The sequence below is a fragment of the Ascaphus truei genome, chromosome 11 (genome assembly GCF_040206685.1).
Source record: "Ascaphus truei isolate aAscTru1 chromosome 11, aAscTru1.hap1, whole genome shotgun sequence".
Lineage (NCBI taxonomy): Eukaryota > Metazoa > Chordata > Amphibia > Anura > Ascaphidae > Ascaphus > Ascaphus truei.
The window spans coordinates 41,878,336-41,899,107 of record NC_134493.1 but is presented as its reverse complement, the minus strand read 5'-3'; the positions used below and the strand labels follow the sequence as shown (position 1 = coordinate 41,899,107).

The window sequence follows — 20,772 nt, the reverse complement described above, 5'->3', positions numbered from 1 at the left end:
CAGATGGAGTTACATCTTGTATGTGATGTGATTTGTAGCAATGTTCACTGCAGCACAGTCTGTGCACTGTATGCAGCCTGTGTGGGTGTCTCTCTGTAACAGGCTCAGGCACAATGTCCCCATTGTAGTATGTTCCTGCAGGAAGATCACAGGCCGGACCCAGAACACCTGCACATTCATCGGCTGTGAAGGGCACAGACAGGTTTTGCAACAAAGATATATATATATCCTCAAAGAAGCACCAAACCCCACAGACAGCAGCAGTAACATATATGACACAGACAGCAGCAGTAACATACATGACACAGACATTACCCAGGCGGTTAGTTACAAAATCAACAGCGGACACATTATCAGAAATGGATATCTTTAAAAGCAGCAATACTACATTCCCACTCTTTCCTTTCTTATTTGTATAGGTAAAGCATGTGACAATGTATAATTCTACCTTCTTACCCATGGCCAAGTCCATGCTGCCGCAGACCGCGTGGAGGCATCCGAGCGCCATGCGATCACATTGCCTTAAGGCATTGATCACGCCCAGAGACCGCGCGCGACAGCAGGAGGGGGCCATCAGTTGAAACTGATTACTCGGCACAACGGGCAGGTTGCTATGCAATTTGCCCAATGAGGACGAACCAGCTCTGTAACGTCGCAGACACGCCCCCCCCCCCGACAGCGCGCCTAGCATGTCACGCGGGTGACGTCACGGACGAGCACGCCTCAGTGCGGGCGAAGGCAGTATGGACTTGCCCTAAGATGGCAATCGTTTGGTGCTCCTGCTATAAATCTGTAAGAATTACGATTGTGTGCCTACCATAATGGCTGCCCTTCAGTTTCAACCGATACGTCAGTCTAACTCAGCAGCTACAATGTATCTGGATATTTCTAAGGTTACATTATCTATTGTTACAGTTTACAGCTCAAACTGGTGGGAACATCGGCAACACATTATAAAGATCTTGCACTGCTTGTGAGGGTGGCTAAAACCTGCTATAGAAATCAAAGGATGCTTTGAAGCTGCCGTTCAAGCAATTTCCTACATCTGCATTTTTTAATAAATCAGTTCTGTAGAATTAGATAATAACTACCATGCTTTTATTTTAAAATTCAACTCGTAATGCCATTATTTATTCATTTTAATACACTGAGCATCCTCTGATTTCTATAGCCGGCTTTAGCACAGGAGGGCGCAAATGTTTTTCTTTGCGCCCCCCTGTCTACTCTCTCCCCCCCCCTTACCTTTGGAACCGGCAGCGGCATGATGTCGCGTTGCCATTTGACTCCGCGTTGTCATGGCGACGTGTCATCAGAAGCTGCCGGAGAGAAGGTTAGAGATATACAGAGGTCTCGCGCGCTCCCACCGGCATTATATTTAACTGTGGGGAAGAGTGCGGGGCCTCTGTAAGCGCCATTCTCCCCCCCCCTCCCAGTTTGCGCACCCCTTCTTTAGCCACCTCCCCAGCAGTGCAAGATCTATGTAACACTTTCCTGTTTGTGATAATTTGTTGCCAATACTCCCAGCAGTTTGAGCTGCAAGCTGTAACACTTCTTTTTTTTTTTTCTTTTTTAAACATTGATTCTAAGACGCACCCCGGTTTCAGACATGTGAAAATTGGAAAAAAGGTGCGTCTTAAAATCGAGGAAATACGGTATAAATATAAAAATATAAATATATATACCGTATTTCCTCGATTTTAAGACGCACTATATATATATATATATATATATATATATATATATTTTTTTTTTAACTGCTTGGATTGCCTCTTTAAAACTTATTAAAAAAGCAATGAGTTGAATTAAAAAAAAAAAAAATCCTTATTAACCAATACTACAGAACTGATTAAAAAATTAGACATGTCATGTTTTGCTGCTTTAAAGGAGCAATTCATACGGTTTAAATGTTACAATTAGCCATGTTTGAAGCAGGGGGTCTCCAGGGCTGAACCCAACTAATTTTAGCTCTGGGGTCTCCCTGCCTCGGGAGATGCTTTCGTAAGCGGTGCCAGTAGCCGCTCCGGCTGAGCAAGCTGGAGTTTAAAGCTCCCGTGTCACATGGGCCAATAGGAAGCTTAACCCGATGTCACTATTGGCCCCCAGGGCTTGGGAGCTTTGAAAGTCCGCCACAACATGAACCCTGCTAGCCAAGCGGCTAACGGCAGCCACCATGGAGGTCTGTATCTCTGGAAGCATGGGGTCCCCGAAGCTGAAATTAATGGGGTTCAGATCCAGAGACCCCCAGCTTCAATCCAATGTAAAGAAGGGGGGGGGGGAGAAACAGCTTGGGTGGCCGCATTAAAGTGGAATTACAGAACTGCATCAGTAGCAAGAAAAAACGTGTTTGATCTTTTTGTGTTGCCGCCCCATCGTGCCGTTACTTCTTAACTCTATATTTGAGACTAGCAAATTATTCTGCTTTAGCTCCACAAACGGGTTTTCTGGAACCTGGCGATGACAGACTGCAAACTTCAGACCTGACCTGGGCAAAAGTTGCACAAGGACACGATAAATTTCCTGTTCCTCTCCTTCAAACGTGGCAATGTTAGTGCTGCTCGCTTGCAGCTGCCTGACACTGTGCAGACATGTTTAGCCTTTTATGTAAAGTACATGTGTGTTTCCTTGTTACCTTCTATATTTCGGTGTGCACATCTCTCCAGTTTAAGCACACACACCCCATGACCATCGGACACTCACCCATTAATTATCTCCTTGTTCTCTGCCCTGATGAAATGCTCCTCTGGGGTCAGGATGCAGAGGGAGAACTTTTGTCCTGTACGACTCTCCCCGTCTATAACGTCTGTGCACTGGTTCATGTTGATGGTGCCTTGGGGGAGTGTGGTGGGCTGCACAGAGAAGGCAGAGGGAACACATTTACAGAGAACCAACAATAACACAGTATACCTCTATCACGGCAAGGGGAGCCCGAGGCCCCTGTGCAAAGTGTTACATGATAAGCTAGCGTGCCGAGTATAATGCTGCTGTATAAAAATATACACAATACATATACAATGTAACTAAACTTACAATAAAAAACCATCCACACGTACTGAAATGTTCAATGTAAGTCAATGTCAGAGGCTGGAGCATTTCCTTGATTTCAAACACATACTTTTGGCTTGTGACTGATAAGTCCGTTGCTAACACAGATGTTAGGCTTGCTACAAGTGGGATTGATTTATTTCTATCTCTATATTACCACAGTTACATTGTCAGGCATTGGAGCTCCCATTAGGGGTTCATTTCCCCCATCTAACTACAGATGCAGCAAGCCTAACGCCGCATCCATACTGGGTGCGACCGCACACGTCGCGAACAAAGGGCCGCACCTCAATAAGGCGGGCCGTAGAGCGGGCGATGGCGCAGCCCATTTTTCGCGAGACAAGCAACTTTGTGTTTGTCGCGCGACTGCCGGGTCACGTGGGTGGTTCAGCCAATGAGGGCGAACCAGCCTCGTGACGTCACGGCCCCGGATCTCTAAAGCGACAGGCCCGCGCGCGTCATGTATATCCGAGGCCTAAGTGGGCTCGGCGTGGCTGCCACACAGCCATGCGACCACTGCACCTAAAGTTTAACACTTGGAAGCGGGGTGTGGGGTCCCCATTCAGCAGCATGAACCCCCCGACAGCTCACACTCTCCCCTTACTTGTTCGTCCGCAGTGCCGGGGACAGCAAGTCTGGCGAAATCTGTAACCGATTGTTACAGTGTCACAGTATTCTGTTATTATTATTACAGCAGCAAGTCAGGTTATTCATGCAGCCAGCTTTGGTGTGGACATTTTGGAAACATGACACAAAGGGGCACATAACTTTTTGATTCCCCTTAGAATACAGATGTTAAGCAATCAGCAGCACGTAACAAAGCATTATGGTTTATAAGAACCCAAGGTTAAAACTGGTTACTAAATAGAAGCAGATATTACATTGCTAAAGTGCAGAGGGGAAAGGGGATCGCGCAAAGAGCGGGGGGGGGGGGGAGGTTTCATGACGAACCGCACGTTAGGAGTGTGAGGAATTACAGGGGAAGAGAAAAAAGGACACGTGGGAAAGTTCCAACAACTGGGAAAGTGTTGATGTTTTGAAAGTCCCAGGACAGCGACAGGCTGCCTTCTGTAAGTGAATCTGTCCGGCTGCCACCCTCTCTGTATCCAATCACAGGGTGACCCTAAATATACAGAGAACAGACTTTCACATGCCATCACCAGCTGCTTTTAAGTGGCAACACTTCCTTCCCTGGGCAGATAAACCAGTCACATCCTCTGCCCCGAAATACAAAGCCATCCTACCGGACCTGCCACGTTATCATACAATAATATTGTGCTTCTCAGTCCTGTGTCCTTAAGCCTCCCAACCAACCACTTAGATTGTAAGCTTTTTTGGGCAGGGTCTCCCTTACGTTGTCATTTACCTGTTGCACTTATCTCCACGGTTCGGAATGTATTTACCTTGTATTGTCATTTTGTAAAGTGCTGCGTACATTGTGACGTTACATAAATAACATACAACGGCCCTTTATTAAACAGCTCGAATGTGCACCAATTCCCTACCCGCCTCTCCCAAAACTCTGTGTCCCTTTCACTCATTCTCCAAGTGGCTTTAAACCCACTTCGCCAGAGCCACCAAACCAGTTACCATCTTACAAGTGGGTTGAACCGATTCCTCTAGCAGTGACGGGGGAATGTGAGCGGAGAATTGGTTCGCTACACAGTGGGGTGCCCCGAAAGGCCATCTTAGCTGAGGTCCCTCACACGTCCTGGGTCACCCAGTCTGACATTCCTGGTGCGTTAAAAAGAGGCAATACTAGCAGGCGATTTCTTTGGCAATTTTGCGTAGCAACTATAAAGGCCAGATCATTACCTGATGAAGCGGCCTTTACAGTTGCTACGAAACTAGTTGGAATGATACTTTTATTGATCTACTAGTACCCTTAGTATTCTTTCAATTTGCTGGTTAAGTGAAGCTGGCATGGGAGGCAGAGCTGACCCTGATCGGTGAGACTGTCCCTCTACCCAGCTACTCCTAAACGGAGCTTGGGACTTATCTACCTGGATTACGTGGAAGCCTCAAGGGAACCCTCCGCTTCTAAAGAGCCCAGCAGATGAAAGCACAGCCTGATATGACTGCAGATTCCTGACATTGGGTGATCCGCTGCAGCCTTCTCCTGTGTCCTGATACCTGAGTGGTAACAACTGTCATAGTTACAGTTACACGCCGGTTTTACATTTATCTGTTGTACGCAGAACCTTCAATTACTTTTTAATATAAATTGTTTATTCTTACTTCACCATGAGCGTTGTGCGCTGTTTTGTGTTTTGTCTAGATCACCTGCTAACCTTCATTTATCCTGCTGAAGGAGCATCCAAATGGTAACGGGATGCCAATTAAGTGTAAAACACCAGCTCACTGATTATTTATAGACTGCGTTCTGTGTTCCCAGTATTGTATGTCTTTATTTATAGAGTGCCATTTATGTACATAGCGCTTCACAATAGTAATACACGTGACAATCATATAAATAACCAGTGTTCGACAAACCTATACATTTGCTCGCCCCGGGCGAGTGGATTTAACCCCCGGCGAGTAAATATTGGCCCAAGCAGCACACGTTGGGTACTAGGTGGCGAGTAGATTTTTTTGTGTGGCGAGTAGATTTTTTGGTGATTTGTCAACCACTGTAAATAACAAATACAGATAACGGGTCATGGGAATCAGCGCTTCAGACAAACGTAACATTTAGGAAGAGGAGTCCCTGCTCTGAGGAGCTTACAATCTAATTGGTATGGAGGAGGAACGTACAGAGACAACAGGAGGGCATTTTGGCAAGTGCTTCTGCGGGGGGCCAAGCTTAGTGTCGTCTTCCTCCGTGTTGGCGCGGTACTCCGCCATCTTTCTGTAACATTAGGTTGGTTCTTTCTGCTACATTTCATATTCTTTGCACCCTTGTTTTTTTAAGTGGTGGATTTGTACTGTATTTCTCAATATATATCTTTATATATGTTCTGTTCCACCTTATGATCATGCTTTGATTGAGCGGAGACTCTACATTAAACTTGCTTAGTAACTAGGGTTGTCCAGTATTGAACGGGACTGTCCTGTATTTAGACACTGTCCAGAAAAAGATGAGGCAATACTGGACATGTACAGGCGGTCCTCGGTTATCCAACAGAATCCGTTCTGGAAGTAGCGTTGGATAGTGATACCGATGTAAAGTGAGTCCCATGTTAATCAGTGGCGGTGACCATTCTTCTCCATGTTGTTCCAACAAATATTATACACACACAAATATACAATTACATACACAGCTCATCCAAGAAATAAACCAAGCTCCTTTCAAATGGCTATTTACTTTCAAGGGACTCTGGGACTGCATGAGAAAGTTCAGTCAGCGCAGAGCCCAGGAAGGGGACTGGGAATAAAACACTCGCTGTAATCCTGCCTGCAAGCTCCCCAGAGTCCTGCTTACAGGACAATGCCTGACTGCTAGGAAGCTCAGAGGAGAGAGAGCAGATAGGAGATCAAGGAAAGGGGGAGTATGGATGAGGAGGTGGTGGTAGGACACAGAGAGAAAGGGGGTGTGGAGAGGGAGAGAAAGGGGGTGTGGAGAGGGAGAGAAAGGGGGTGTGGAGAGGGAGAGAAAGGGGTTGTGGAGAGGGAGAGAAAGGGGGTGTGGAGAGGGAGAGAAAGGGGGTGTGGAGAGGGAGAGAAAGGGGGTGTGGAGAGGGAGAGAAAGGGGGTGTGGAGAGGGAGAGAAAGGGGGTGTGGAGAGGGAGAGAAAGGGGGTGTGGAGAGGGAGAGAAAGGGGGTGTGGAGAGGGAGAGAAAGGGGGTGTGGAGAGGGAGAGAAAGGGGGTGTGGAGAGGGAGAGAAAGGGGGTGTGGAGAGGGAGAGAAAGGGGGTGTGGAGAGGGAGAGAAAGGGGGTGTGGAGAGGGAGAGAAAGGGGGTGTGGAGAGGGAGAGAAAGGGGGTGTGGAGAGGGAGAGAAAGGGGGTGTGGAGAGGGAGAGAAAGGGGGTGTGGAGAGGGAGAGAAAGGGGGTGTGGAGAGGGAGAGAAAGGGGGTGTGGAGAGGGAGAGAAAGGGGGTGTGGAGAGGGAGAGAAAGGGGGTGGGGAGAGGGAGAGAAGGGGGGTGTGGAGAGGGAGAGAAAGGGGGTGGGGAGAGGGAGAGAAAGGGGGTGGGGAGAGGGAGAGAAAGGGGGTGTGGAGAGGGAGAGAAAGGGGGTGTGGAGAGGGAGAGAAAGGGGGTATAGAGGAGGTTGGAGAAGGGAGAGAACAGGGGGGATGAGGATAGGGAGAGAAAGGGGGTATAGAGGAGGTTGGAGAAGGGAGAGAACAGGGGGGATGAGGAGAGGGAGAGAAAGGGGGTGGGAGAGAGGAGGTAAGGAGAGTAGAGTAGAAGAGAAAGGGGAGAGGAGGAAGGGGAGACATTACATCTGTACATGACACAAAGCCCATTTCTGTGCGCCAACATAATTGACCAAACTCCTTTTGACGCTCCAGGTTCATCAACATTTACACAAGAGAAACCTTTTGCGACTCTTTATACATGGGGCCCAGAGCATTGCTATTAGGCGCCTTTACTCACTGGATAAAATGTAGACACAGGTAGTGACAACGTGTTTCATCAAGAAGCTAAACTTTCTTACAGCTTTAAATAACATTTTTTAAGTATGTTTGAATTAGACACACACACACACACGTCAGCTATGGGGACCCCTTGCTTCCTGAGATTTACCGGAGAGGCTCACGCCAGTATCTTTTGCACGTTTATACCGACTTATTGCATGCCCAGCCAGGGGCCAACACCAGCATGACCTACAGAGGCAGGGGTCCCAGAGGCAGGGGTCCCAGAGGCAGGGGTCCCAGAGGCAGGGGTCCCAGAGGCAGGGGTCCCAGAGGCAGGGGTCCCAGAGGCAGGGGTCCCAGAGCTGGAATTAACAGGGTTAAGCTCCACAGACCCCCTGAATCCCAACTAAAAACCACAACCACCTAGACATACATGCACTCATACACGAATGTACATGGGCTAAACAGACGTGTGTGTGTATATATAATTTTTAAAAATAATAAATAAATTGTGTACACAGTGGATCATCAAAACAGCAGCAGTAACTGTCAGTATCAGGATACATACACTATTTTGTCCATTGTGTGGTTACAGAAATCCTAAATAATAATAGGAAGGAGTGTTACATAGCCAAATACTGCGACTCGGACTGCACTCAAACAGCAGAAAACCACTTGAGTTTTGCAAACATGAAACACGCGTTTTATTTCACGTACGTCCCGTGTGTGTGACACATTAGAATGTGAATGATGACCCAATCCAATCATGTTCACGGCTAGAATCCATAAGGAGTTCAGGGAGACGAACACGCGTGTTCCCAATGTCTGCAAAAAGTGCAGCCACATTTAACAGCAGCAGTGGGAAAAGGTGCAACATGTATTTTGGTTTTGTTTGTGAAGTCTTAATGGCATTACTTAAAATGCGTTAACGCCACAGGCAGCTTTAGTGCAGGAGTGGCCAACTCCAGTCCTCAAGTGCCACCAACAGGCCAGGTATTAGGGATATCCCTGCTTCAGCACAGGTGGCTCAATCAAAGACAGAGTCACTGATTAAGCCACTTGTGCTGAAGCAGGGATATCCATAATACCTGGCCTGTTGGTGGCCTTTGAGGACTGGAGTTAGCCTCCCCTAAGGCAACAAACCTCTGAAACAATATTTAAATACAACATATCACTACTCCAGGACAAGGGGCCATGTTATCTGTCCCATCTACAGGCGACAGCCGCTCCCCTGACATTTAACCCCCCCCCCCCCTCGGGCAGGTGAAGTGAGAGGGGACACCTGGGCAGTCACATTCCCATGGAAATGAGGGGGTTTGTGGCCAAACGGACTTATAAACAAAGACAGAGGCTTCGGTAGCAACAGAGAGCCGCTATTTTCTGGCTGGGTCCTGCGTATATATACTGGAGTGGGAGGCCTGAAACCGATATGGGGCGGGGGGGAGAAATCCTCTTCTCTGATACAAAACAAGATGGTGCAGGTCCTGTGCCTGCTCCCAGCATTCCTGATTAGATTGTAAGCTCTGGGGGACAGAGCTAATCTCCGCATTGATGTATGATTCTTCTCTCCACAGTGTCAGTACATAAGCACGTACACAGTTTAAATACAAGTGTAAGAGGCGGAAAAGGGGGGGGGGAGAAAAAATAAAGCCATTTGCAGCTGGTTCTGATGTAAAACTTTCCAGGAATGGGTCAATATTAACATCCAATCGGGTGGAGAGATTAATAAATCACACACACCTGTGATCAAGGCCGCTCCTCCTTCTCTTACCGTGCACCTCACAACTGGAACAACCTACCAAAGACTCTCACAGCCGCCACCAGTCTAAGTTCTTTCAAAACTAAAGCTGTCTCACATTTTAATGTGGTCTATAATTGTTAAATACGCCTATAATATATATTATCTCTAACTGTGCATGCAATGTCTTGTATATAATGTATAACCTCTGTTCTTTAATGTAACCATGTATTTGTCATCATAACTCTGTGCCCAGGACATACTTGAAAACGAGAGGTAACTCTCACTGTATTACTTCCTGGTAACACATTTTTATAAATAAAATAAATAAATCCCAGGAATATTATTCCAAAATCAGAAAACCATCTTCAGAACGAGTGTCTGCTGCTTTTTGGTTTTCGGTTCGCTGCCAACTAATACCATCGCCTCCTTCAGCAGGCAGCGCCGTCCATGCACCTGCTGGAGAACCGCTCTCGATTGCCAAGTTTTCTAAACTGGCTTCAAGGAGACTCCGAGAAACCGAGAGAGGGAATGGGGCTTCCATAAAGGGGGAAGACGGCTCAGGTGCTCGGTGTGTACAATCTACAACACAGGTGGTCAACTCCAGTCATCAAGGGCCACCAACGGGCCAGTTGCAATGATCGCTCTGCTTCAGCACAGGTGGCTCTGTCAAAATGACTGAAGCAGGGACATCCCTAAAACCAGACCCATTGGTGGCACTTGTGGACTCCAGCTAAGCACACCTGATCTACAAGCAGCTTTACATAATCTAGGCGACTTTTGCACTGTATGAAGCGGATTTTTGGGGTGAAATTGGGCCAGTGTTCTCAGGGGTAAGGCAAATAGCACCACTGCATGTCCACTGATTTGCATGTCCGCCTTTCTTCCAACCTTACTGCCTCCTCTCTCTCTCTCCCGTGCTGCCCCCTTTCTCTGGAATTCCCTACCACCCACCAGACTCTCCCCCAGCTATCAGTTGTTTAAAAACTCCCTGAAAACTCAACTTTTCAAGGAAGCCAACTCGCCTATACCTCTAACACAGGGGGGCGCAAACTTTTTTCCCTGCGCCCCCTGCCGGCGGTCCCCTCACTACCGCGCCCCCCCTAACCCCCACTTACCTGCGCTCCGGCGTCATGACGTCACGTTGCCATAGCAACGCGACGTCTCATGATCGCGCGGCGTCATTTTGGACGCCGTATTGCCATGGCGACGCAGGAAGGAAGCCGCCAGAGCCAAGGTAAGTAGGTTTACAGAGGCCCTGCAGCTCCCCCAGCACTTAATTTAAGTACCTTCGGGAAGCGCGCGGGGACACTGTAAACCCCGCGCCCCCCACCGGCAGTCTCGCGCCCCCTGATTTGCGCACCCCTGCTCTAACATCCAACTCCCCTCCAACCCCAAATGGGGCCAGCTGTGTTGCTGGACCAATCTGCACCCTATCTCCCTCCCCCTCCCCCCCCCAACCTTAACAGCTTCAGCTGTCAGACTGGGCCATATTCTAACCTGAGCCGCACCTTATCCTACAATAAGCAGCCACCTTATCTTGTTTCAACATGGTCCCTCATTCCATCTATACTGTAAGCTCCCCGGTGCAGGGCCCTCATTAGCTCTGCATCTGTTTGTGCACATTTGTCCTTATTTGTATTTAAAAAAAATTTTTTAATATACACAACGCTGTACCCCACTACGGAATATGTTGGCGCATCACGAACGATAATAATAATATTATCAACAACAATCTAAGCCGTGACATACCACATGAGGTGTTTAAGCATTTATGCCTGCAAAGCAACCTGAACGAACAAGAACATAATTAAGCAAACTGATTAACATGAGCGATCATTAAGCAAGAAGTCCTCTGATAACGTCACAGCTCAGAGTTTGGATGCAATAATAAACCCGCTACATGGAAAGGAAGCAAAGAGCAAGGATACAAGAAAACATGGCGCAGACCATCCAGAGAACGGCGCACAAATATCTAAACTTCAGTTATGCCCCCCCCCCCACCACCACCAAAAAAAAGGGTCAACCCAGAATAGCCAAAACTTTCTGTGAGAGATAAAGGGCAGTGGGAGTCAAGGTTTGGGCTGCGATAATTACAGGGATTGGAGCAAATGGTGACACAGGTGACAGGAGATGCACATGTAGCGGCACCTCTGTAATAAATACTCTCAGGTCAGCAAGCCATTGGAGAGAAGCAAACTCACCCGGCGCCTTCATGTATTTTTAGTACAAATACAACTGACCGTGGCAACATATTTTACGTCAATCTTCTCCAAAATGAAAAAGTGTGGCAGGATACTTGCCCCTCTTATACAATGCACTGTGGTCATTTGCAGGAAAGGGTTAAGTCTTTTTTTGGTAGCACAAATGCCTCTGCGGAGACCAATCGGAACAGAAACTTATACCTAAAATAACTAAATCTGTCTGCTTCAAACAAAAACAGTCAGTGAGATTCCACGGCGGAGCGGGGCTGTGTGTCCTTATATGGCTATTCCCAGAGAGAAATTATCCTGCACACACACGGCTCAATCACACGGCTCAATCACACGTTACATTCTAACAAATCACTATCTGCTGGGTAACCTCTCAGCCATCACTGTCACTGTCACGCACATATACCCAGCATTACAGTGCCAGGACAGCCCGCCATCACAACGGTAGGGATTTCATGTTAAGTGACGCTAGAAGCTGCTGACCCCCAAAGCCAATGAAAGGGTCCATGTGTTTATTTTCAGCTAATCAAACTCCTTATTCCATTAATATGGGCAATTAAAAGATCAATTCATATTTACAGCTTTGAAACCAATTACTAGTGCACTTCTAGATTGCAAGCTCATTGGGGCAGAGACCTCCTTCCGATTGGCTCACTTTGTCTTAACATTATACGCACTCGGCACACACAGTCTCTGCCCTCCCTGCCACGTTGTACTGCACTACGGAATATGATGGTGCCATACAAATAAAACAAATAATATAATACGTGGGTCTGGGTTAGGATGTCAGCTGCATTCTTTAGAAAATATACAAATATCACATGAATAAGCCAGAGGCTGCTGCACAAATCTGGCAGGTGCGGTATAAGGTTCAGGTGGAGACTATGCAGTGGTTACAAGTGTGTATAGTTAGGATGTGCCGCAGGTGTGTGCCAAGAAAGAGTCGTGTCAAGAAATGTCATCGATGTATCCATTTTCAGCACGCAGAACACCAATGCTCTATTCGTTTACTCTGTGAAATACATGCCGGGTGTGTGGGCAGAACGATACCCCGGCATCCCCGAATCGAACACATCCCAGGGCTCAGACCCTGGAGACAGTCGCATTCATGAAACATTATCCTCGACGTTCTCTGTGGCGATTCTTACCTTTGTTTAGCTGTTCTATTTTACAGGAATAACTGGTTATTATAGGGTAACAGAGTGCAGACTGTCTAAGAAATGCTTAGACAGAGAAAGTTTCTGGGTTTCTTCCATTTTATGGAGGGCTCCACATAGTAGCCCAGGCTTATAAAGACATGTAATAAAGTTGTGCCCCATAACACAGCTCAGTATCACTCTATAAATCTGCCCCGGTTTATTTCAGGTGTTATTTCCTCTGCCATGAAAAAGGGATGCAGTTTCCACCAGAGACACAAAATATCAGCTACAGCAAAAATGCCGGCCACTAAAGCAGAAGTACTACACCCACCCCCCTCTTTTTTCCTCTTTCTTATACAGTATGAATATGCATGCGACAATGTATCATTCTACATTCTTACCTCGGCTGGCAATCGTTCGGTGCTCCTGTTATAAATCTGTCAAAATCACGATTGTGTGCCTAACATAATGGCTTCCTTTCAGTTTCAATCAATCAATACTTCAGTCTAACTCAGCAGCTACAATATATCACGAAGATAACATTATTTATTGCTACAGTTTGCAGATCAAATATTGGCAACAAATTATCCCAAACAGGAAAGTGTTACAAAGCTCTTGCACTGCTGGGGAAGCGGGCTAAACAGAGGAACAGATCATGTGCTCCTCCTACCAATCTAGCCTAATATACTAATGACATTTAGAACCTAAGTCTGGGTGACAGAGTCACATGGTTGCATCTTTTGATCAAAACATGATTCAAGCCTGCTAAACCCTGCCATAGAAATCAAAGGATGCTCAGTATATTACAGCTCATTAAAAAAGGCATCAAGAGTTGAATACAAAATTAAAAAATACAGTAAGTATTATCTAATGCAGGGGACTCAAACTGTGTCCTCAAGGGCCACCATCAGGCCCGCTTTCATGGATATCCCTGCCTCAGGATAGTGGTCACCTGTGCTGAAGCAGGGATATCCATAAAAGCTGGCCTGTTGGTGGCCCTTGAGGACACAGTTTGAGTCCCCTGCTCTAATACTACAGGACTGATTTATTTAAAAAAAAAATTAGAATATGATTTCACATGTTTTGCTGCTTTAAAATTAAAACACAACCCCAGGACATCAGTTGACCGCCCGCCCTCCCAGTTTATCAGCACCCCTGGGAGCATGATGTCAGGCTCCCCACACTTCTCATGATGCAGTTGTGAGAGTCCTCCAGCAGCGGCTGCATCTGTGCTGGGATAGAGTGGTACTGGCTGTGGTCTTATGCTGTCCTGCATTACAGAATTTGCTGGTCACATACAGTACTGTACAGGGGTCTATATACCGGGGGCAAAGGTGGGGCAATGCGGTGGCAAAGGTGGGGCAATGCGGTGGCAAAGGTGGGGCAATGCGGTGGCAAAGGTGGGGCAATGCAGAGGCAAAGGTGGGGCAATGCAGAGGCAAAGGTGGGGCAATGAAACAGAAGATCAAGAAAAAAAAAATCCTTTTGACTTAAACAAGACTTTTTCCTTTGATGCATACGGGCCAGTTATTGCCTCGATACATAAGCCCCATATAACATAAAACAGAGCCAAGAGCCATGAACCGCGTCTTGTTAACGCTAGGACAGGAAGTTCTGTACATTAATTGCCAAGGACTCCCAATAATAACATGCAAAGAAATGAAGAATACAATTGTAGCCAAAAAGAGACAAGGAAAGAGACAGAACGTTAATGGGAAAACCCACAAGCCCTACACAGCTTAATACGAGTTTATTCTATTCTAGACTTTGTGCAGCCGATCAGAAGAGGTCTCAAATCACGGAGACTTAACTGCTGCTCCCCGACGCACAGACACGTACACCACACCCCTGCCCACCGCGCCCCTGCCCACCGCCACATGCGTGGTGCCTCTGTCACCCCCTCCCCCTCCCAGAGGGTGCTAGTTGGATAGTGAGGGGAAGGGCCAGAGGTGTGGGCAGTGCCATTAGTATACTTTAATCCTAGGGGAGACTTAACCCTTTCAGGTTGTCCTTTTATTATCTTTGTACTGCGCTCTGGAACATGTTGGAGCCTAAATAAAAGGATGATAAAAACCAATGTGAGTATATTACGGTGAGGTGTGTAAAAGCAAAGTGACAGCGAAGGGTTTGTGGGTAGAGACGGGACCACTCCGAGCTCCCAATCCCCAGGGCGTAACGTAGTGCTGCCCGCCGCCCCTGCCAAACCTCCAACTCTTCCCCCCAACTCCAGCTCCCGAATAGTAACTTCACAACATCCTGTCCCCTCTGAAAACGTGTCATACAAAGTCCCGCGGGCACACCGCCCCTCCCCCTCTCCGCTCCTCCCCCCTCCCAGCTGGGAAAACGCACAGGAATAACGGATCAATTAGGCAAGCGGCCAAAGAGGGGGGAAAAATATCCAAATTTAGGAATGCTTGAGAATTGCGCCCCAGGCTCAGGCTTCCCACAGACTGCGGGGGGTGGGGGGGGGAGACGGATGGGACCATATGGGGTCGAAGGCCTGGAAGTCGGGTAACTTCCCACATTAAATGCTAATAAAATGATAAGACGTACAGTTCAGAGAGCAGCAGCAAGGATGGGACAAGGACAGGCCTGGTACAGAAACAGACTCCCATATAGGGGGGTCCAAAGAGGGGCCGGAAAAGTGGACAAAAATCAGGGTGGGTGTCGCTGGGGACTGGAATACAGGAAAGATGGTAGCAGGCACTCCAGGACATTTAGTTTATTGCAAAACTATTAACATTTCGGATCTCTACAGCAGTCTTGAGAAAGACTTCTATAGACAGTCGAAAATGTGAGTTTTGGAATAGAAAAATTATGTTTAAGTCCTGGAGTGCCTGACACGCACACACACACATGGCAAAATGATATTAAACAATATTTGCTGCCAGGGGCCCAGCAATGCATTACTAGGCAACGTGAGCCAAGCGTGGCACTGAATTTTGGTCACTTTGGTCCCTTTAAATGCTGGGCTGCCAATCCCTGCATTACGCTCCGAACAATAGCATGCAGAGCCCAAGAAACAGAAAGAGCCGGCTGTGCCCATAATAGGACATCCCTGGAATATTACACATCATTCCCTGCAATTTGCCCAAGAATGGCTGGGAAGCGTTTCAGGAGGAGTCATTTTTCAAGGCTTTGCGGGGAGAGATTTTTCCCCCACTAATTATAGAAGCTAGCACCAGGGGGGGGGGGGGGGAAATCTCCTCACTCGCCCCCAGGCACCAGGGGGGGGGGGGGGGAATCGCCTCACTCGCCCCCAGGCGGGGGCGGGTGGATCGCCTCACTCGCCCCCAGGCACCAGAGGGGGGGTCGCCTCACTCGCCCCCAGGCACCAGGGGGGGGGGGTCGCCTCACTCGCCCCCAGGCACCAGGGGTCACCTAACTCAGCCGCCCGCAGCTGTTTCTGCTACCAGACCAGATGGGCTCCCAAGCATGATCTCTAATGTTAACCCCTTCCTTTTCAATGCGATCAGAAAGGGTTAAAATAGTGAGAGTTGGGTGAGAGAGAGAGATCAGGTTTACAGGATCCTTACATTTAGTTTCAGTTTTATTATTTATTTTTTACATTGGTTTAAAAAGGCGTCAATCCCCTCCTTCTAACCCATTCCGCCCCCACTGACTGGCAGTCCACGTTTGGGAAAGCATGTGGGAATCTGTTTTAGGGGGTTTATCAGAGGTCCCAAATCACCCTCCAGTGCACGCCCCCCCCCCCCTCCCGAGCGTCGGGTGACCATCTATACACATCTACTGTGAATAAGCATTGCGCGCAGTGTCAGCAATCCGCAGCCCTCCTACCCTTACAAACACCGCCCAGCCCACGGGAAGCAGCTCACTAGCCCAGTGTGACTTGTGAAACCAGCTCCCACGTTGCAGGGGTCTGTGGTGGGCGGATGGGAGAGGAGGATGAGGGGACAGGAACCTTTCATCTCTCACAGAGCCATCTGGTTACAATTGGGAGAGCTCAGGCTTCTGCTGCTGCTTAACCTCTTGCCTGCCACATGGACTTGTGCAGTGCCGTACAGAAATTACAGGCTCCCACTACCCCGTGCCTCCACTTACTGGGGAAGTGCCTTTAAAGCACATCTCCAGCACAAGTACCCATACTCTGCACAGACTCTGCAGGAGAAGTCCAAAGTCTTGGTGTGGCCAAGATAACCTGCAGGGTCCTCCCTTATAAACCACACAATGAGTAAATACCAGCTCCTGGATCCCTGCAGTTCCAGAACGTGTTCTCACACACCTACGCACTGCAGGGAAAATGCCCTCACCGCTGCCCCCGGGCAGCCCTCACCGCTGCCCCCGGGCAGCCCTCACCGCTGCCCCCGGGCAGCCATCACCGCTGCCCCCGGGCAGCCCTCACCGCTGCACCTGGGCAGCCTGCAGCCTTCACCGCTAAACGCATAGTTGCAAAGTTGCAAAGTTGCATAGTTGCAGTTAATGAGGTTGAAGGGAGGGGGGAAATAAAAATCTGTGCATTAAAGTTCAACCCATGTTAAATTTAGACGACAGATACTTATCCTATTTACAGTATTTTAATCCAGAGGAAGGCAAACAAACAAATCCAGTGACACATTATCCAATGATGTCTCATAGGGGGAAAATACATTCCTTCCTGACTCCAGCGTTGTGCGTCTATTGAAATGTAGCAAAACCTGTAATGCCTTATTAAAATTGATCAAATGTTTTTTTGAGAGGGCGAGAGAGAGAGAGAGAGAGAGAGACGAGGACGAGAGAGAGAGAGACGAGGGCGAGAGAGAGAGACGAGGGCGAGAGAGAGAGAGAGACGAGGGCGAGAGAGAGAGAGACACGAGGGCGAGAGAGAGAGAGAGACGAGGGCGAGAGAGAGAGAGAGAGACGAGGGCGAGAGAGAGAGAGAGAGAGACGAGGGCGAGAGAGAGAGAGAGACGAGGGCGAGAGAGAGAGAGAGAGAGAGAGACGAGGGCGAGAGAGAGAGAGAGAGAGACGAGGGCGAGAGAGAGAGAGAGAGACGAGGGCGAGAGAGAGAGAGAGAGACGAGGGCGAGAGAGAGAGAGAGAGACGAGGGCGAGAGAGAGAGAGAGAGACGAGGGCGAGAGAGAGAGAGAGAGAGAGAGAGAGACGAGGGCGAGAGAGAGAGAGAGAGACGAGGGCGAGAGAGAGAGAGAGAGACGAGGGCGAGAGAGAGAGAGAGACGAGGGCGAGAGAGAGAGAGAGAGACGAGGGCGAGAGAGAGAGACGAGAGAGAGAGACGAGAGAGAGAGACGAGAGAGAGAGACGAGAGAGAGAGACGAGGGCGAGAGAGAGAGAGAGAGAGAGAGAGAGAGACGAGGGCGAGAGAGAGAGAGAGAGACGAGGGCGAGAGAGAGAGAGACGAGGGCGAGAGAGAGAGAGACAAGGGCGAGAGAGAGAGAGACGAGGGCGAGAGAGACGAGGGCGAGAGAGAGAGACGAGGGCGAGAGAGAGAGAGAGACGAGGGCGAGAGAGAGAGAGAGACGAGGGCGAGAGAGAGACGAGGGCGAGAGAGAGAGAGAGACGAGGGCGAGAGAGAGAGAGAGACGAGGGCGAGAGAGAGAGAGAGACGAGGGCGAGAGAGAGGAGACGAGGGCGAGAGAGAGAGAGAACGAGGGCGAGAGAGAGAGAGAGACGAGGGCGGAGAGAGAGAGAGACGAGGGCGAGAGAGAGAGACGAGGGCGAGAGAGAGAGAGACGAGGGCGAGAGAGAGAGACGAGGGCGAGAGAGAGAGAGAGACGAGGGCGAGAGAGAGAGAGAGACGAGGGCGAGAGAGAGAGAGAGACGAGGGCGAGAGAGAGAGGAGAGAGACGAGGGCGAGAGAGAGACGAGGGCGAGAGAGAGAGAGAGACGAGGGCGAGAGAGAGAAACGAGGGCGAGAGAGAGAGAGAGACGAGGGCGAGAGAGAGAGACGAGGGCGAGAGGGAGAGACGAGGGCGAGAGAGAGAGAGAGAGAGAGAGAGACGAGGGCGAGAGAGAGAGAGAGAGACGAGGCGAGAGAGAGAGAGAGACGAGGGCGAGAGAGAGAGAGAGACGAGGGCGAGAGAGAGAGAGAGACGAGGGCGAGAGAGAGAGAGAGACGAGGGCGAGAGAGAGAGAGAGACGAGGGGAGAGAGAGACGAGGGCGAGAGAGAGAGAGACGAGGGCGAGAGAGACGAGGGCGAGAGAGAGAGAGACGAGGGCGAGAGAGAGACGAGGGCGAGAGAGAGACGAGGGCGAGAGAGAGACGAGGGCGAGAGAGAGACGAGGGCGAGAGAGAGAGACGAGGGCGAGAGAGAGACGAGGGCGAGAGAGAGACGAGGGCGAGAGAGAGAGAGAGAGAGAGAGAGACACGAGGGCGAGAGACGAGGGCGAGAGAGAGAGAGAGAGAGAGAGAGAGAGAGACGAGGGCGAGAGAGAGAGAGATGAGGGCGAGAGAGAGACGAGGGTGAGAGAGAGAGAGAAAGACGAGGGCGAGAGAGACGAGGGCGAGAGAGACGAGGGCGAGAGAAAGAGAGAGAGAGACGAGGGCGCGAGAGACGAGGGCGAGAAAGACAAGGGCGAGAGAGACGAGGGCGGGAGAGACGAGGGCGAGAGAGACGAGGGCGAGAGAGATACGAGGGCGAGAGAGAGAGACGAGGGCGAGAGAGAGAGAGAGAGAGAGAGAGACGAGGGCGAGAGACGAGGGCGAGAAAGAGACGAGGGCGAGAGAGAGAGAGAGACGAGGGCGGAGAGAGAGGCGAGAGAGAGACAAGGGCGAGAGAGACGAGGCGAGAGAGAGAGAGAGACGAGGGCGAGAGAGAGAGAGACGAGGGCGAGAGAGAGAGAGACGAGGGCGAGAGAGAGAGAGACGAGGGCGAGAGAGAGAGAGACGAGGGCGAGAGAGAGAGAGAGACGAGGGCGAGAGAGAGAGACGAGGGCGAGAGAGACGAGGGCGAGAGAGAGAGAGAGACGAGGGCAAGAGAGAGAGGAGAGAGAGAGAGAGAGAGAGAGAGAGAGAGAGAGAGACGAGGGCGAGAGAGAGAGAGAGAGAGAGAGACGAGGGCGAGAGAGAGAAAGAGAGAGAGAGACGAGGGCGAGAGAGAGAAAGAGAGAGAGACGAGGGCGAGAGAGAGAGAAGAGAGAGAGACGAGGGCGAGAGAGAGAGAGACGAGGGCGAGAGAGAGACGAGGGCGAGAGAGAGAGAGACGAGGGCGAGAGACGAGGGCGAGAGAGAGAGACGAGGGCGAGAGAGAGAGAGAGAGAGAGAGACAAGGGCGAGAGAGAGAGAGAGAGAGAAGACGAGGGCGAGAGAGACGAGGGCGAGAGAAAGAGAGAGAGAGACGAGGGCGAGAGAGAGACGAGGGCGAGAGAGAGACGAGGGCGAGAGAGACACGAGGGCGAGAGAGACACGAGGGCGAGAGAGAGACGAGGGCGAGAGAGAGACGAGGGCGAGAGAGAGAGAGACGAGGGCAGAGAGAGACGAGGGCGAGAGAGACGAGGGCGAGAAAGAGACGAGGGCGAGAGAGACGAGGGCGAGAGAGACGAGGGCGAGAGAGACGAGGGCGAGAGAGAGAGAGAGACGAGGGCGAGAGAGAGAGAGACCAGGGCGAGAGAGAGAGAGAGAGACGAGGGCGAGAGAGAGAGAGAGACGAGGGCGAGAGAGAGAGAGAGAGAGAGAGACGAGGGCGAGAGAGAGAGAGAGACGAGGGCGAGAAAGAAAGAGAGAGAGGAGGGGGAGGGCGAGAAAGAAGAGAGAGAGGAGGGGGAGGGCGAGAAAGAAGAGAGAGAGAGGAGGGGAGGGCGAGAAAGAGAGAGGAAGGGAGAGGGCGAGAGAGAGAGAGAGAGAGAGACGAGAAGAGAGAGAGAGAGAGGGGAGGGCGAGAAGAGAGAGAGAGAGAGGAGGGGGAGGGCGAGAAAGAAAGAGAGAGAGAGGAGGGGGAGGGCGAGAAAGAAAGAGAGAGAGGAGGGGGAGGGCGAGAAGAAAGAGAGAGAGAGGAGGGGAGGGCGAGAAAGAAAGAGAGAGAGAGAGGAGGGGGAGGGCGAGAAAGAAAGAGAGAGAGAGGAGGGGGAGGGCGAGAAAGAAAGAGAGAGAGAGGAGGGGGAGGGCGAGAAAGAAGAGAGAGAGAGAGGAGGGGGAGGGCGAGAAAGAAAGGAGAGAGAGAGAGAGAG

General features: G+C 49.9%; 1 protein-coding gene across 8 annotated transcripts in view; it reads right to left on the bottom strand.

The window, feature by feature from the left end:
• The window catches only part of MPRIP (myosin phosphatase Rho interacting protein), a 123,214-nt gene that overhangs the window by 64,450 nt on the left and 37,992 nt on the right, over positions 1 to 20,772 (bottom strand). For all 8 annotated transcript variants that reach the window (XM_075565848.1, XM_075565849.1, XM_075565846.1 and 5 more), the window contains exon 4: positions 2,698 to 2,846. In XM_075565848.1, coding sequence (XP_075421963.1) covers positions 2,698 to 2,846 — 149 coding nt within the window. The remainder of the gene's footprint in view (positions 1 to 2,697; positions 2,847 to 20,772) is intronic.